Source organism: Furipterus horrens, unplaced genomic scaffold, assembly GCF_987537825.1.
Source record: "Furipterus horrens unplaced genomic scaffold, mFurHor1.1.pri manual_scaffold_9, whole genome shotgun sequence".
NCBI lineage: Eukaryota > Metazoa > Chordata > Mammalia > Chiroptera > Furipteridae > Furipterus > Furipterus horrens.
Genome location: NW_028327179.1, coordinates 41,356,281 through 41,374,635, shown reverse-complemented (window position 1 = coordinate 41,374,635; position 18,355 = coordinate 41,356,281). Strand labels below are relative to the sequence as shown.

At 33.3% G+C, this 18,355-nt stretch overlaps 1 protein-coding gene across 1 annotated transcript in view; it reads right to left on the bottom strand.

Annotated features, from left to right (window-relative positions):
* Positions 1 to 18,113, bottom strand: part of SEMA3A (semaphorin 3A) — a 216,703-nt gene extending 198,590 nt beyond the window's left edge. The window contains exon 1 of the mRNA XM_090287280.1: positions 17,827 to 18,113. Within this exon, the coding sequence (XP_090143406.1) occupies positions 17,827 to 17,938 (112 nt within the window). The 5' untranslated portion in view covers positions 17,939 to 18,113. The remainder of the gene's footprint in view (positions 1 to 17,826) is intronic.
* Positions 18,114 to 18,355: the final 242 nt, after the last annotated feature.

Genomic DNA, 18,355 nt, shown 5'->3' with positions numbered 1-18,355 from the left:
GCCCACTTCAATGCTTCTGCTCACATAAGGACTTTACTGACTCCTTGACTCTTTGTGATATCTTAATTTCCTGAATTCTCACAGGTATTTTTTTGTTTGGATATTTTACTCTTTGCACATTTGTCCTGTAATGTGTTTTTTGAAATACTTGACTAGCTTCTCCATTAAATGTGAGTTCCTTGGAGGCAGAACACATGTTATCTTTATCCATACATATCCTATAATTTATACTGTGTTCTATCACATGCCATATTAATAGTTAATAGAAGAATAAGCAAAGATTATGAAGAATCACTGATGATTTAAATACGCAGATTTTCAGAATTAGCTTTCATTGGCTCACTATCTGCCACTCTTCTTCATTTAAGGTTAAATTAATTTTGTTGTATTTTAGTTAAGCTGTATTAATTAATGCCTCATGTCTTCAGGCTGTGCTTCTACAAGAAAGGTCTTCAGCATTCTTTCTTGCAAAATTTCCTCATCCTCATAGGTCCAGCCTAATTTTTCACTCCCTGTGAAACATGTTTTTCTCACGCTCAATAGCATGCTATTGCACAATTAACAAGTCATTGTCACCTCTAAACTTCATATCATTGTTTTATATCTAATTGATGGACTAAATTGTCTTATCATTGAGTGGTATTCTTTCTCTAACACTATGTGGTGAGGTTCTTGAGAAAAGGGATCAATCCTGTATGTTTTTTAACTCCTAGTAATCATAATAGTGATTGGTATATAGTCATACTTAGTAAATTTTGTCCATTTGAAATAAATTTAAAAGTTTTAAAAGAACCTTCTAGATGAGAAAGATAATAATATTTAAATAAGCAAGAGCACAGTAGTGTGGAAATATACACCAAGAATAATCAGAGTTACAGCAGAACCATAGACCAAACTGCAACAACAACCACAACCACAACACACGCATGCACCTGAGTTGAAGGATATGTCTCTCCTCTACACTCTTTATTCCAGTATGCTTACTCAGCACTTATCTGCTTAGTTCGCCGAGTCCCCCTCATTCTCTCTCTCCTCACAATCCTCTACCATTGCTGAATGAAATAAACTCCTCATGGCAACTGGTGTTTGTCTAGCAGACAGTGGAATTATTCTATTTTTGAAAACTTCCATATTAAAAAGAAAACCAGCCCTATGGTATACCGAGCTCTGATTAGCCTAGGGTGACACTAGAGAGTGAGATCCTTCTGCACAGGGACTGTCTCAGTTCTCTCTGCTAGTGTCTCAGAGGCCCTGGCCCAGAAAGTGCCTAGAATGAAGGATGGCCTACCAAGCCAGGTATGGAGACTCTTTCTTTCTTTAAATACTGGAGATTTTTATTTAGATACTTAGTATAATGATTCACTTCTTGGTTTCCTTAAGTGAATATGACACAGGAGTGGAGTTTTGTTTGTTTCATTATGAGCAAATTGGGAGTACAAAAGATATAATTCCAGTCTAACAAAACATGGCCTTGTGCTTCTTTTCTTTTGAAAATATAATATAATGTTTAAATACTCATTTTTGATTTATGTTCTTTTTCCTTATTTTATTTCTCTCCTGTGTGTATGTGCACATAGTGTGTGAGTACACATGCATGTGTGTGTGTCTACTAACATTTCTCTGAATTCATGTTATTTTAATATCCGGCTTTACATATAGCAGATGGTAGAAATATTTTAAAGACATAGCACCATCACATTGAGACTAAAAGTTTCACTGTTTTGAATTTAAAGAAAGGAAAACATTTATTTTTATTATATCTATTTCCTTTTCAAGGAAATTTGATTGATTCAGGTTTAAAATTTATGAAATGTTATGAAGCATATGTATACATATATACACACATAAATAGAAAGAGTATATTATAGTAAAAACAAATTGATTTCATGCTAATAAAAAAGGAGGGAAACATTTATTTTAATAAAGGATAACTGTAGTCATTCTAAAATGCAACCCTTAGGTACAAACTTCCACTTATAAAATAAATACATCATAAGGATGTAATGTATAGCATGGCAACTAATAATACCATATTGCATATTTCAAAGTTTCTTAGAAAGGAAATCCGAAAAGTTCTTATAGGAAAAAAAAATTCTGTACCTATGTATAGTGACAGATTTTAATTAAGCATATTTTGGTTATTATTTCACAATATATAAAATTATAGAATCATACATTGTACACCTGAAAGGAGTATAATGTTGTATGTCAATTATACCTCAATAAAAAAAATAAAACATAAAATGCAGCCCTTGGCAAAAGTGCTTTTTCAGAGATAGATGGATGTAACAATGTCTAACTGTAGATACTTACATTTTAACAATTACTTAAGGTATAAAATATTTGCCTTTGACTATTGTGTTCAAAAAAATAATGAAACAGCACAAAATAGTGCTATATTTTACATTTATTGTACTTTACTAAAAAATAAAAAATCATTAGCAGTTTTTTAAAGAATTCATCACTGATTATTTGCACATTTAAGGTACTGTTAAAAGGAACATTTCTCTTTGTGATGTGGTTATAATTTATAACCACAGACATTCTAAGTTTCTAAGCTAAAACTATACCTCACCTTCACATATCATTTACATATATTGATTGCTTCCATATGCCTGGCATAAGGTAAAATAGTTTGTGAGCATTTTAATATGGCTAAAGCCACAATAAAATAAAATTCATCTTTGTCTAGAGCACCTCAGAAATTTATTCATCCTGGTACATAAAGTGTTTTCCAAAGAAATTCTGCCTTCCAGAAAAATCCTTTAAAAGCCGACTGTGGTTAATGTCACCTCCTTTCTAATGATGTCTAGATTTCCCAGTCTGGCTTCCAAGTGTCTTCTGTTAGACAAAAGACCCTTTAAGTTACTCTCAACATGTTCTTCATTCTATTTACTAGCTTCAGACTGCAAGTTTATTTTCCTGAGTGACTGCATATCCTTTTTCCGACAAATGGGTTATTTTGTGATCACAGGTGGTTCATAGAATTGGTCAGAACAACTCAGACTTTATATCTACAAAGTTTCATTTAGACCAGGGGACATATTAAATAGGAATATTGTGTTAATTCCTATGTGGATTGAACACTCTTTAAGTTGTCATGAAGGATGTTGTGTCTTCATGAACCAAGTCATAACAAAATAATATTCAAGGCAATCATTACACCATTTGAGAGGATATGATGTAACTACAGGAGCAAATAAAACTAGTCATTTCCTGATTATTCTTACTGAATATTAAATGACTGAGTTTCATTCATGTTGAAAACTTGAATTAGAACTTACAGTATATGAGATGCAGACAAGCCTTTCCTAATGAAACAGGTGCTTCCTTGCTCAGCCTGGCTCAGTAAATATTCAGAGCAGAAGACCTAAATGTCAGGTCTCCTTTCATCCGCATCATTAGCTTTATGTATACACTTATACTGATCCCACCAAAATTGCACTTAAAACTCTGTCAATCGATAGGTCGACACCAAAACATTTAACTTCACTGAAAGGCCTAATATTAGACTCAGCAATTTGTCATTAATTGTTTATTTGCAACATTAGTTTTTTACAAAGCCTTCTCATATGTTCACTGACTGGTTGATATTGACAAAATTCATTTTTTAAAACATTCACACTATTACAAGTCTTTGAAAGAAGCACACTACAAATACAATTATAATTTTCTTTGTATTATTTGTATAATATTCAAATAGTACCTAAAGAACATATGCATGCAGACCCACTCAAATAAGTATAATACAGAAATTGAGAATCTATGCAAGTATTAATCTGCCTCAAGGAATTAATAGTCAATGAATATATTACATGTACTAAGCACTGATTGGGCACATTAAATATCTACTGTCATTAACTTGATAACAGCTACTATAAAATAGCTATTCTCCTGCATTAGAGAAGAGCAGCCCAAAGTTAATAAAGCTGATAATATGCTCAAATCCTTAAACTTAGAAAACTTCAGAGGCAAATCAATGCTTTCTTCACCATGCCAAGATTCTTTTATCCTCATCAAATTTTTGTTCTAGTAGCTAAATTAAAATAAATAAAATTTCAGTAAGTCAACAAGCAAGTACTTTATCATTGTAAACATAGCATGACTTAATATTCACTAAATAGTGACAATGTGTACTATCAATATATTTTTTACTAAATATGTGCTATCATTTTTCTCATTCCAAGAATGTGAACTTTTAGAAATATAAAAAGGCAATAAATCTGGCTGTTAGGTGGGACACACCAGAGACATTTAAACATTGCCTCTATCTATAAAGAAAGCAAATAGTTTGAAAAAGATAGTGAATATGTACAGTTGGGATTCCATTTGGGAGAATGTGGTCCATAGTGTGTTACGTGTGGTACAGCTTAATATTATAGACCGAGAGCTGTACTAAAGAAGAAAATTGCTAGAGCATCACTAATTTCACTGCCTTATATGGCATCTGCTTAAAATAGACTAAACATATTCTTCTGAAATTAGTGTGCTGATGTTTATACAGTTGTAGACAGAAATCCTGTCATACAGTAGACAGTTTTCTCTAATTTGAGAGCTAAAGAGCAAAGCCAATCAGATAAGTATTAATTTCATTTCTGATGAAACAACATTGAATAAAACAGACACTGATTCTGCCTTGCTCAGTGATTTTATGCATGGAAGAACTTTTTTTTTTAGTCACTTGGTCTTATATTTTTGTTATGCTATAAATCTTTCTCAAGAAGCTGTCTAGATTAGGAGATTGAATGCTAGAGAGAGGATGCCTGCTCTGTTAGTGTGCAAAGAGGATCTTTTGTTCTGAATAGGTACCTTGGGAAGCAAAAGAGGGCTGAGACTCTATTTAACATAAGGAACAAGAGACTCCATGGCTGCAGGCCAGTGTGTGAGAGCCTAGCAGGAAAGTGGAGTCTTAGGAGTAGTTGCTCTGTTTGAGCATAGCTTCCAATTTTGTCTAGTTAGAATCAAATGCAAAGGAGTGACTCCTTGCCCACCAGCCCAGGGAGAAAGAATGATGAACCCACATAATATAGTGAGCTGAAAAACAAAACAAATAAAAGACGTCATTCTTGACATCTTACTTTGTTCAAACAGAGTCATTGCAATAGAGTAAAATTGATGTTCCAGCCCTCTGAAGTTCTACATGCATGCTCTGCATAAACCTAAGAACATATGAAGGAAGTAGTGTGTAACAGAGAATATTTTTAGATGGAGAGCTGTATCCTAAATGACACTCAATTGTTGGGTTTTAAAATTTCATACAAAAGCATAGATAGCTGCAGTTTTTCTTAATATGATATACATTTTTCTGGACCTGTGAAAATATATTGCTTTAGGTCATAAAAGCATAAGCTACATGCCACACATGATGTTTTTGTACCCCAGGAGAACAGGTCATTATGTGAGGCCCAATATGGACTATAGTCATTTGTTTCAAATCTTGTTCAGCATCTCAGGTGATAACTCAGTAACTCAGAACTCAGGGCCAACACCCAGATTTCTGGATTCCTAAAGCATTGCTTTGCACATGCTTTTCATAAACTTTAAAAAGTTTTATCATCTATTCAAATGTAAAGTTTGAATGCCATAAATTCTTTCAAAATCCTCTTCCATTTGTCCATATATAAACTACAGCCTTAAGTGACTTCATTCCCATCAACTATTTTACTACTCTATTTTACAAATCTTTAAATTAAACTAGGGTGTGTTCTTACTTCTGTGTATTAGCCCCCTCACCTAGAGTAATTATCTGCCACACCCTCACTTATTCCTTCCGCCACTTCACACAAAAAGTATTTAATGAGACTCTATCATGCACAAGACTTTGTACTTGACTGAGGATATAAGATGAATAAAGAACAGGCCTGATCTCAGAAACAGACAGCCTACGTATTCTCTCCTTCCAATGGTAAGTCTCTTCAGGACAGTTGCCATATTATGTTTTATATCTCTGTGCCTCTTCAAAAGCCTTGCAAAGGAAATACTCAAGTCAGTGTTTATTGGAGAGAATAGCATCCGGAAGCAACAGAGAGGTTGGGAGGATCTGTACCCAGGAAGGAAAGTTCACAGATGTGATACAAAGAAAGGCTGACTGTGCTGGAACATTGTTGGGGCTGCAAGGTGAAGAGTTTCATTTTCCCATTACTATCCACTGTTGTAGCATACTCCTAGTTGCAAAAACTTAATACCTATTGTTCTTGAATTCTTCAGATCCTTCCTTTCCACAATCTTTTACCAAACCTACTTTTTCTATACATTCAATATGTTTCATCTCCAGCCTTTCTTTCTCATTCCTATTATCATGATCCTTAATTAATTTCCTCATATCTGAATAACTACAGGGCCTCCAAATAGTTTCCTCTACTCTTAGGACTCCTTTAGAGCAATCATTCCTATAGGGTTAACTAAGGAGTCTGGACTTTAATCAGTAAGAGTTTAAAATTAGGAAAAGGCACAATTTGATTTAAAGTTCAGAAAGAATTATAGACAATAATAAAGGAAAGCAGAGAGAATGATTATAGATGGCTGTTGCCATAGTAGGGCAAGAAATGACAAAGGCCTGACTTAAACTGGAAGAGAGAATAAGATAGATTGGAGAGACATTCAAGAGGTAGAATTCACAGGAAATCTAGTTAGATAGAGGCCAACCAGTGAAGGAAGAAATGAAGATGCTACTGACCTGGACAAGTGGTACACAATGACAACATTCCCTGACACTGGGATAAGGAGGAGAGACAAGTTGTAGGGAGGACAGTGAGTACAGTTTTGAGCAAGTAGAGTTGGAGTTCTTGGTGAGAAATCCAAGTGTAGATATTCTGTGGCCTTTGACTTGTGGAAGAGACACATGCAAAAGTCCCCAGCTGGCTTAGCAACTGGTCCCCAGACCTTGTAGCATCTGGAAGAGTAATTTTACCAGTTAGGGGTATGGACCAATGGTGAAGAGCTTCCTGGGTAACACTAGCACAGAACTTCCAGTTCTGTGAGCTTCTTCTACTCTTCCCTTTCTAGTCGACATTTCTACATCTCAAAGGTCAAGGAAACTAATTTGTCCTTTAATCAACATATTTTATAGAAGTAAAGCTGAGGCATGGGACTAATTGTGAGAACCACATTCTGTCTCAGGCATGATGTCTAGTTTAGATCATTAGGTGTATGTGTGTATAAGAGGAAAATTTACTGAAATTTTAAAGTGGCAAGATTACCTAATTTTAAAAATTATCATTTCATTTGCTCTTCAGTAGATTGATTTGCTAAAAATGGAAATTTCTAACCTCTTCCCAGGAAAGACATAAGGGCTTTTAATTTTTGAGGCCTAGTAACTCTTTTCATATCCCAAGAGAAGAATAAACAGGATTTGGTTTTCAAAAGGAGAGCCTTAAATGAGATTTATTTAGATAGGACAAGAAGAATGAGTTCAAGGAAAGGTGGGGGAATGGGTAAGAAGTGGAAGGGAGAGTGGTCAGGAGTAGTTAAATTAAAAAAAAAAAAATATATATATATATATTTCACATCTGGAAAGATGGAAGGCCATTTTGTATTGGGAGATTTGTATCTGGCTCACACCCTGCACTGTGGATGTTGAAAGGACTTGAGAGTAGAAACACTGTGTGCCTTTCTGTGGAGGCAATGACATTATGCACATGGCTTGAAGCCAAGATGCTAAGAAGGCTCGATAGAAGGGTTGCCTGAATGAGTCTCTTGGCAACTTCCTAGAGTCCAGTGCTTAAAAGAGAGTGGAGTAATCAGCTAGACAGCAGCATTGCACAGTAGAACATGCTCAGGGAAGGTCAACTAGTAAAGCACAGAAGATCACAGACAATCCTAGACCACTCAAGATCTGACATCAAACAAAGAGAGAGAATTTCTTCCCAAGCCATTTTGACTCAATCCTGTGTTCTCGTGATTGGCATTTCACTTTCCATAATTCCAAATGAAATGTAATATGACTTAGAAAAATAATAACTGAATGTAACTTGTATTTGTTACACACACATGTACTGCACATAAACACATTGATTTATGTAGTTCTTCATCTAGCATATATAATTCTGAAGGCACAAGGGATTAAGTACATTGACATGACCAAATTCTAGATGTGACTTTTCGAAGTTTGTGTTGAAAGACACCACAAACTTACAATTTTGTCTAATATATTATAAAGTGTTCCAAGGTTTCAGTAGAGTGTTTGTTCTGAAACTAATTGATTTTGAAGTGAGCCAGAGAAACATCCTGAATGATAAGAAAGTGATCAGAGAATTAAAACATATGAAATATATAACTTTTCATTTAGGGACATGTGGTATATAACAAGAATGCATAGTTAAGGAGTCATTTTAATATCTATTTTCATTATGTCGATGACATAGGTGTCTTTATATTAAAAATAAACATTATTTATAAAATAGCGATTGCTTTCTTCACAACTTGTTCATAGGTTGGTTAAAAAAATAACAAGATAAAGAAAAATGGAAATTGCTAGAAAAACAAGAAAAAAAAGCCAATATATTTTATGATCTCAAAGAAACATAGTCACAGTGTTTTCAAACCCTGGATAACCAAACTTAGCTTTCTTTTCTTTTTTCCATTGATTAGAAAGAAGCCTGGTCAATTATTTTATAGACAAATTTCAAAGACGGAACAGATGAGCCCAAATAGCCACTGTAACCACTATGGAAAGGTCCTTACAAGTTTGTACCATTTGTCTCTCCTGATCTTGTTTTTAGTCAAACCTAGACAAGTGTAATGGTCCTAGTCTGATATGCTGCAGTTCTAATTCCCCTTGTTAAAGACAGATTTGTTTCCATGTTGCATTTAAATGCAGAAAAAAATTATATGGCTATATTACCATGTAAGCTATATAAAAATGTATTGTTTTCCTAAAAAGAAAGAAAAAACAAATCACAAATAGTTTTATGATAGTGGTAATTACCACTATTCTCTACTTCTGCGTTCTCACATTCTTTTTGTCTTTCAAGGTTCACCTTCCTTATACCCTATTTTCAAAAGCCCTCTGAAGTCCTTAGGTAGATACGATACTGCCATCCTCAAACGTCTTACTATATTCACTTTATTATCCAAGAATCTACTTGCTAATGAAGAAATCCACAACATGCCTTATGCAGGTTTGTGTGTGTGTGCATGTGTGCCTTACACATAGAATACAAGTAAAAATATTTATTATCATAACTGAATTTCCAAATAATTGACATTTTCATAGCTGATGGAAACCTAGATTCATTTAAACTAATTTTTATAAAATGATCACAGCAGAGTTTATTGTCTTGAAACTTCAAATTTAAAGATAAAAATTAAGATTTCTAATGCATCATAAGAAGATTCAGAACTACTTGGACAGTTTAAATTTTCTTCATTTCTTTTAGAGAGAGAGGAAGGGGAAAAGAGAGAGGAAGGAGGAGAGAGAGAGAGAAAGAGAAACATCTGTGTGAGAGAGAAATATCAGTACGTTGCCTCCCATTCACCCTTGACCTAGGCTGACCGGGATTAAGACCACAACCTTTCCGTTTACTGAATGATGCTCCTGCCAACTGAGCCACACAGGCTAGCGCTGGACAGCTTGAATTTGACCTTAGGTATAAACCACTTTGTTTTGGCTTTCCTCAAATATATTCCTTAAGGGTTGGGAGTAAGCCTTATTTTTTTAAAATACTCCTTAATAGCTATGATTTGTATATAATGATACTCTTGCCTACTGTTCTTTTCTGTTGATACTTCCCCTTTTTCACAAGACAAACATATATTTCATAACAATCTAACATTAAGCATTTTAAATTAATTCATATTCTACATCAATTATAGACTTAAAATGCACTAAGGAAATTAGCTTATTATTTACCCCCATCCTCTTAATTATATGAAATTGGGATCTTAAAGAACTTAAAAAATGTATTTTGAATATTCACACTTCCTATGGCTATCTTCCATCACATCTATTCTCCTGGGCAAGTGGGGGCTTGGAAGTAAGGGCTGAGGCTAGAAGTGGGCAGTGCTCCTGGGCCATAGAGCATGAAGCCCAGGGAAGAAGAGGGTGACTTGAAAATGAAAAGCGTGGGGGTGATGAGCAACTGCTATTATCAATAAGCAGAATCAAGGATAAGAAACGGGGAAGGTTCTGCAATACTAAATCTTAGCAAGCCGTCAGAGAGCAAAGTCGGAATTGTCCCCAAAGTGTAGATGATAAAATCTAGTCAATTTAAATTTTTAAATGATTCTACATTCAACTTTGGTAAGATGGATTTGTTTTACACAGAGGTTCAAATACGATGAGACTGATGATGAGAAATTTTACCTTTAGTCACCATTTGGTTTTAGAATAATCTCACTCACTTTCTTTTCTGGCTGTGTATCCAGAGACACAATAACTAGGAAAATCAGGGTAGTCCTTCAAAAGAGGGGAACAATTCCTCAACCTGGTTCCCAGAGTCTTCCAAGAGGTATGTATTATTATATATTCTCCAACCCTTTCTTGCAGGCAGGCAAAGATGACCCAGATATTTTCTGATTCAGTCCTGGAGCAGGCTTCAGAGGAGACACCATCCATGGAGATACCGCTGCTCCCAGGCCCTCCAAAATGCCTCCATGACCTTCTCCTGCCCTAGTACCTGGCACTGAGTTGACTTCCTCTACAGTTCACTTATAATGAACTGTGTATTATACATTTGCATTCTTTTTATATTCACTCATAATCAGGTACATGATTGCATTTAAAAAACAAGGTGTGTCAAATGAAGTACAAATACATTCAGCAATGAGTGACTTTGTCTAGCCATTGAGAATATAATGATGAAAAATGATGCAGATCTGGCCTTGAGAAACTCACAATCTAGTACAACAAAGATGATCCACATAAGTAGTTTTACATGCTAAAGAATTCATTTGATGTATTCAATAGAACTAGGCTTCATTTAGTTTGCAGATGAAGACTCAAGTGGGTGATAATATATTTTTTCTCAAGACATGTTTATGATTGCAGCAGCAAAATAAGTTACTGTAAAGTTTAGACAATATTGCTTCTCATGCCAGGTCTCCAAGTCAAGGAAATCTGAAAATTCAGATTTAATGACTCACTCAGGAGCTGATAAGACTCCCTAAATTTGCCCAAATCTTGTAGAAAATAGTAAGACCAATTAATTTTTCATATTTATCAACAGTATTCTACTTTTGCTTATCTTTATTCCCCAATTCAAGTATAAATTGTATATTTTCTTATCCTGGGTTTGATGGGGTCCAGCTTTGTCACTGTTTAGAAACAGTGTACAAATTCCTTATTTTTACTGATGTTTATGTCTTGGCAATAAAAAATCTAGTAACTTGGGACATTTGTGTCAGATGGAATTTATTGATTCTTCCATATGTTTAATTATAAAAATAATTTTAAAAAACCTACAGACCAAAAGTTGTTATTCTTTTTAAAATATATCAAATGTAATTTTCTAAACATTATTTTGCCCTCTTAACTAGCTACTGTACAACTATAAATGATGACAATCACCTGCCACAGCCATGCTGCCTAACTCCTGCTAACCACCCTGAATGACTCTGGCTTAAGAAAAAAGTTATGTATATATGAATGTATATGAAATATTAATATATATTTCATACACATGAAACATTTTTAACATTCTAATTGTTTAGTAACTACAGTTCCACACATTATTTTGTTTTCCATTTTATAGATCTATCTCACATGTAAAGTCTAAGTAAAAATACTTTATTTACTTATTTTTTACTTATTACCATTTACTTTTTTAGGATCAAACTGTATCAAAAAAGATATGCAAAGAGCATATCAATCTTTAGCAAATTTTACTTTAATGAATGCTTCTGTTTCATGTATGTTACATCTCCTGACTTATACCAGTCTTTCCAAGTTTGGCCTCAAAATATTACTCTGTGTATTTATCCTAGCAGCCTGCCCATTTCCTAACTAATGTAACAAATTGCTAGTGCCACCTATTAGTGGAAGTGTAGTACTGCAAATCATGATAATGCCTTTAAATAGCACCTAAGAGTCATGAGGGGTAAAATCCATCCCAAGACTCACACTTGTTCTAATGTATGTTTACAACTGCTGGTCTTTAAAAAATAAGCTTTCACTATATGCACTAAACTTAGATACTGTCATGAGTTCTGGAAATTTTACCTACAAATTTACTTAATGAATCATCTATCATAGATTTTTTTCTATAATGTTTTGATAAGTGCAATGTTTTAATCAATTAATACATAACTTCCCATGATATATTATGACTTTGTAAATGCATGCTGTTAGATAACGATCAGTCAAAAATTTTTTTTAGTACTGGTTTCTCCAGAAGATTTTAGAAAATTTCAAGTATAAATGCTATTTAAAATAGTCCTGACTTCAGATTTCAAAATTCTCCAGAAGATGTTCTGAGCTGTGGAACTGTGATATGTAGATGTGTCACTGAAGTTTAAATGAGAAAAGTTGGAATAAGAGCTTCACCACACAATTTCATATAGCTAACTTAAAGTTCATGATAACTTTGTCAGAGCACACATCTGAATTATAATTATATATTCATACAAAGCATAAACAGATTATGATCTGCCACCAACAGTTTAATTTTAATTTTGTTCCTAGGAATAGATGCAATCATATTAATTAATTATAATTAAATTTATACCTGAAAGATCCTTCAATTGCATAAATTCTTAAATATGGAATTTAAATATAATTGACCAAATAACCCACAAAATATAAGTTGTTACTTATATTGTTCAATTTTATGTGTACTAATTAAAAATAACAAAACAGAGAAATCAGTTATCACAGATCTATACATTTATTTAGTTGTGTAAACACCCAGGTATTTTGCCTCACTAACAGGAGTGGAGTTTTGAAAATAAATTATATAAAGAGAAAAAACAGTATAAAAAGTTATAATTGAAAAAGTATCTCTTCCAATTTTTTCAGGTTTACTTAAGCTAGTAATGACTGAATATCATTATCAAAGGTCGATGGGTCAGAGACTTACACAGGATGGTTTTGTGGTCTCAGTTATTTTCGTACTTGCTAAAGTCTACACTGTATAAATTATTATTTCAAAGGCCATTCTGGTTGGCAGCTTTAAACAGAGAAACCACAAACTGGAGAATTTCACTAGCCCTCATCTGATCTGACCAGTATTGAATCACCAGACGTAAGACAGAGCATTTTCTTTTATTTTTTAATTATTTTGCCAGGATATATAGGGAGGGGCAAAAGTATGTTTACTGTTGTTCATAAAGAAAATAACACAATAATTAATAAATACAAAAATAAACTGTGTTTCTTGTACTCAGAATTGTACTCCTACTTTTGTCCCACCATGTACTTATAGAATAAATGATTAAAAGTCTTAGTTCTCAGTCTTAGACTTCAGATTCAAAACATAATTTTTAAAGTTAATAAACTTTGAGAAGAAAAGGTCATGTTATATAAGAATCAGCAAATAAGAGACCTGATGCCAAATATGAAGTGACATTTGGATAAAAGGTATTACAAATAATTTATTATTTCTTTGTTCTTGGTGTGTAGTATACACATATATGTATACTATATATATATATATATATATATATATATATATACACACACACACACCCATAAACACATAAATATATATATTGTGTGTGTGTATGGGTGTGTGTGTGTTTTCCCCTACACATTTCATTTTAACTGTGAGGAGATTTTTTTTTAAGATTTTATTTATTTATTTTCAGAGAGAAGGGGAAGGAGGGAGAAAGGGAGGGAGAGAAAAATCGATGTGTGAGAAAAACATTGTTAGTTGCCTCTTGCATGTCCCTAACTGGGGATCTGACTTGCAACCCAGGCATGTGCCCTGACTAGAATTGAACCAGTGACCTTTTGGTTCACAGGCTGGTGCTCAATTCACTGAGCCACACTAGCCAGGGCAGATATTGTTTGTATAAGGCAAATTTCATTCTACACTATTATGTAAACACTTGAGATATGCATGAAAACTTTCCATGAGACTTAAAAGATCATGTGTGTGTGTGTGTGTGTGTATACATATTATATATAATTTGTGTGTATACATGTGTATATATATAGTATACATATATGTGTATACTACACACCAAGAACAAGGAAATTGTAAATGTGTATGTAAATAAAATTAAAAATATGAATGCAATTTTAAATCAATAACAATTTTATTTGTAATGCATTTATTACAATTCCTAACCTATAGAGTGCCAGGATACTTCACTCAACTATAAAATACTAAAGTTTTGTTATTTTCATATCACATATTCATATATTCATATATACATTATATGTATGAATGTGTGTTTATGCTTTGGTAGAAGTAAAAATATCTTTAAAAGTCAACAAGTGTAATAAATAATAAAGTAAATAATCATTTATATTAATTAAATTTTAAAGTGATCCTAATATATTGAGCAATGACAAAAAAGCTTCTGCAAATTTTACTTCATCATTTTAAATTTAATATTATCTTCTAGTATCAGAAAACATCTATGAAAATTTTGATTTAACTCATAATCTTATTCTTAAAAAAAATACTTGACTCTGGGAAAAATAGCTTTAGAGTATGAAAGAGAGTCTTTATAATGTCTACCATTTTCTTAAGTGCCATTTACTAAGTCTTCCCTATGAAGGTAAAGTTAAAGCATTGATTTAACCTTTGGATCCACATGATCACCATTCAGACTTGCATGTGTCTTTGATTTCTACTAAAACTGAAGCACGCAATGTCCTGGAAAAGATCATTATACTGAGTGATGGAACATTTGTCATTTGTTTAAAACCCCAAACCTAATTTATTTCCTTGTGATTTCCATAACTTTTTTCTGAAGTCTTCATTGTACCACACATTCCAAAGGGAAGATTACATGATATTCTGGTATTTCATGAGAAAAGTGAAATTTGACTAGTTTTATAGGGAAAATAAACTCCTATGCACCATTTTGGAAAAGAAGCATTTTAACATTTAGCTCTATTACATATAGTTAAGGAAGGCAAAAGTATCTCTGAGTGAATGTTTCTTGAGGATAATTTGTACGTGACTGCTGAGATTTACAGAGTTCTCACATTTGCTACCCCCACAAGGATTCTAAATCAGATTGGTTCAGAGGAAAAGCCAGCATACCCCATTTTTCTAGTATTATCACTTCTCCAGATGGTCCTCAAACATCTATTCAATTCCTTTTTCCTAGAAAGTAAAGAGGTACCTTATTAAATATCTATGTACATTCACTACAAAAGCTGCCTTCATGTTCTTCTTTTTCTTTCCCATTTAAAATATCAAATCTCTTTTATCTCCTACCAGAAAGTAAGCACAGTGATTTCCTAAAACTTTGTCTTGGCAACCTGAGCAATGAGATAGTTAATGGTGGATCTTTGAAAACAGTGACCATGGGAAATTAGGGCTGGCAGGGATTTAACTCTTCATGAATCATGATGGAATATTTTTAAGGGCAATGCAGTGAAGGTTTTAACTGTGTTTGACATCTAATTAAGGAGGAAAAAGAAGCAGCTAAAAAAATGTCTATTTGAGTTTAGAAACAAAGTACTGATAATTGGCAACCAGGCCGTGGTTTTGGCAAAACAAGTGTACATGCAGAGACAAAAAGGTAATGACAGACCAATAAAATAACAAGAAAAATTGCTTGGGCCATTTCTTTTATTTTTCTTGCTGTTGCTCATTCCACAGTTTATTTTACCAAATTGCCAGGCTCTAGGTATATCAATAGAATTGTCATGTAGCTGTAGGGCAGCTTTTGATTTAAAGCAAAGCAAAAAAATACTCTAATGGATGCCATTGCTAAAAAGAACTTATAAAGATAGTGCTAAATATATACACCTTGCCAACATATATGGCTTACTTCATCAGACAAGTTTAAAGCATGTGTACATAACGAAAGGCTATTCTAATTAAATGCTATCTTTTTAATGTGTAGAAAGAACTGGTGTCTCTTCTATAATGGAGAGCAATCTACTTCCAGGGAAATAAGTTTCTTGAAAAATAGGGATAATTTTCAATTCTTATATATTTTACAACTTATTTAGCACTGTAGATAAGGAACAACAATTGTAATAGATTTAATGTTTTAGACTTATTTTAAAATTATAGACATTCACATCTTCAAGAAGCAAAGTTGCATGCAAAACTTACTTATAAGGAATATAAACTTCCATAAAGTGGGCCATCAACCTAAGAATTATTTGATGACATCCTCTTAAAGAGTGAAAATAGAGAGCAAAAACTGATGAAAACACAGATGCCATAATATCATATACTACAAATAATTAAAGAAAAGTTACTAAATAGAGACATAATAGAGATTAAATTAAATATTTAATGGAGTCTACATATTTTTAATATCTTAGATGAGTACAATTGCAATGTTGTTTGTTCATATATAAATTCATTCCCATTTTAATAATCAAGAAAATGTTATACCAAAAATAAATATATTTTCCAGTTCAGTGTATTTTATCTAACAAGTATTAAGTCCAAATAATCACATTTAGTAGGTGTTTAATTTTCTAATCCGAAGTGTGAAAATTACATTTCTCTTTCCTATTTGTGATCCTCATTCACACTAGAGCATTCAGAGAGATCATTCCCATCATGTGAAAATTAAAGAATCTGTTTTTTGGTATAAGAGCAATGAACAGCATACAGACACCTCTACAAGATAGTTTCAATAAATTTGTTTCATGTTATAGGCTCAAAACGGAATATAATTGAAGCTTCTCATTGCCCCACCCCCTATTCTAGAAATCTGAGAATCATAAGAAAGCAACACCTTAGAGAGTAAAACTACTTGAGTTAAAATAGTTTAATCTTAAATTCCACTTTAATAATACCTCAGTTGTATAAATATTTTCTTCCACTAATAGTTATATATATTATTTTGGAATACAGGTTAGCCTTATTTTATACATCTATCTATAAAAATCTATCTAAACAAATAAAAGACAAATATTTTCTTTAAAACCCTCATTATAAAACAAGCATACACATTAAACTATAACCAAATAAAGTACTAGCAACAATGTGATCAAGCTTTTTCTTTTCTTTTTTCACTGTATACTTTTTTTACAAAAGAAGTTCACAAAACTAGTTTCACAACTAGGAAGTAATGTGTCTTCATTTCTCACTGAAGTACATATGGAATTAAAATAACAGTATATTTCAAAGGCTTTTGTTTTACACCAACTAGCCAAATATACAGTCTTTTGTACAATCATAACACACTGTAAAAAACAAAAAAACTAGTCTGTTCTAGTCAGTTTATATTCTCTTGGCAAACCATGATCTCCTGCTTATGTTAAGCATCTGATTGTCAGATTTGAACAAACTGAATATTCATGATGATCATTAACCATTTAATGTCTAAAACGAAGAAAATATAATTGATCATAATTACCATAGGTGAGGCAGGCACATCTGCAAAGAGACTATTTTGCAATAGTTGTTATGAAAAATATTTTTAAAGTATGATCAGAAAAATTAACAGAGCATATGATCACATATACAGATGAGCATTTATCAGGCATTTCAGCTCCTCTCTGCAAATGTGATTAAATGTTCTTTGTTTGCGTTTAAATTGTCATATCAAACAGAAGACATGCTTTTATTTTTAAAAAGTGCTTAAATCATCTCAGAAAGATGCACACAGTCATGTAGGTTTCCTAGGTTAAACTAAAGGTTTTATGGTTTGGGTTGGGAGGGAGTTCAAGGAATGAAAAGGGGGATAGTGGGGGGCGGGGGGTCACAAAGCTAGCCAAATAAAAGAAAATAAATAAAGGTTTACCTTTGAAGGATAATTTCAGCCTTGGTACATTGTTCTTCCCATTTTGATAGTTTGCTCTTGCTGTAAGTAACACTCCCCAGAAAAGACACACAAGCTTAGTGAGGCAGCCCATGCTGCAGACGCTGTAGGTCCCTTGCTGCTTCAGGCTTCCCTCCTGTATTGTGCGGCCAGAGAAGTTCAAACAATCTGAAAACTGGAGGTAACAGGTGATTTAGGTCAGTTTCATTCATAAATGCAGACAATCAAGACTTCACCGCAACACTAACACCTCCTCTTCTGTAACAGCCACTGAAGCACAGAAACTTCAAAACCTCCAAAAAAAAAAAAAAATCGAGGCAGGCACCGGATAATGAGGCGCAACTGTTGTGTGGAAAGAAAAAAAAAATTAACAAGGGCTGCTGCAGTGGTGCTTAAGAAGCAGTTCCTTTTATCTGGGCTCCTCTGATAGCCGGTGGGGACTCTAATCCTGCTCCCTGCTTCATTCGGCTCCGGGGAAGCAGAATGAAAGGGAAACAGAGAAAGAGAGAGG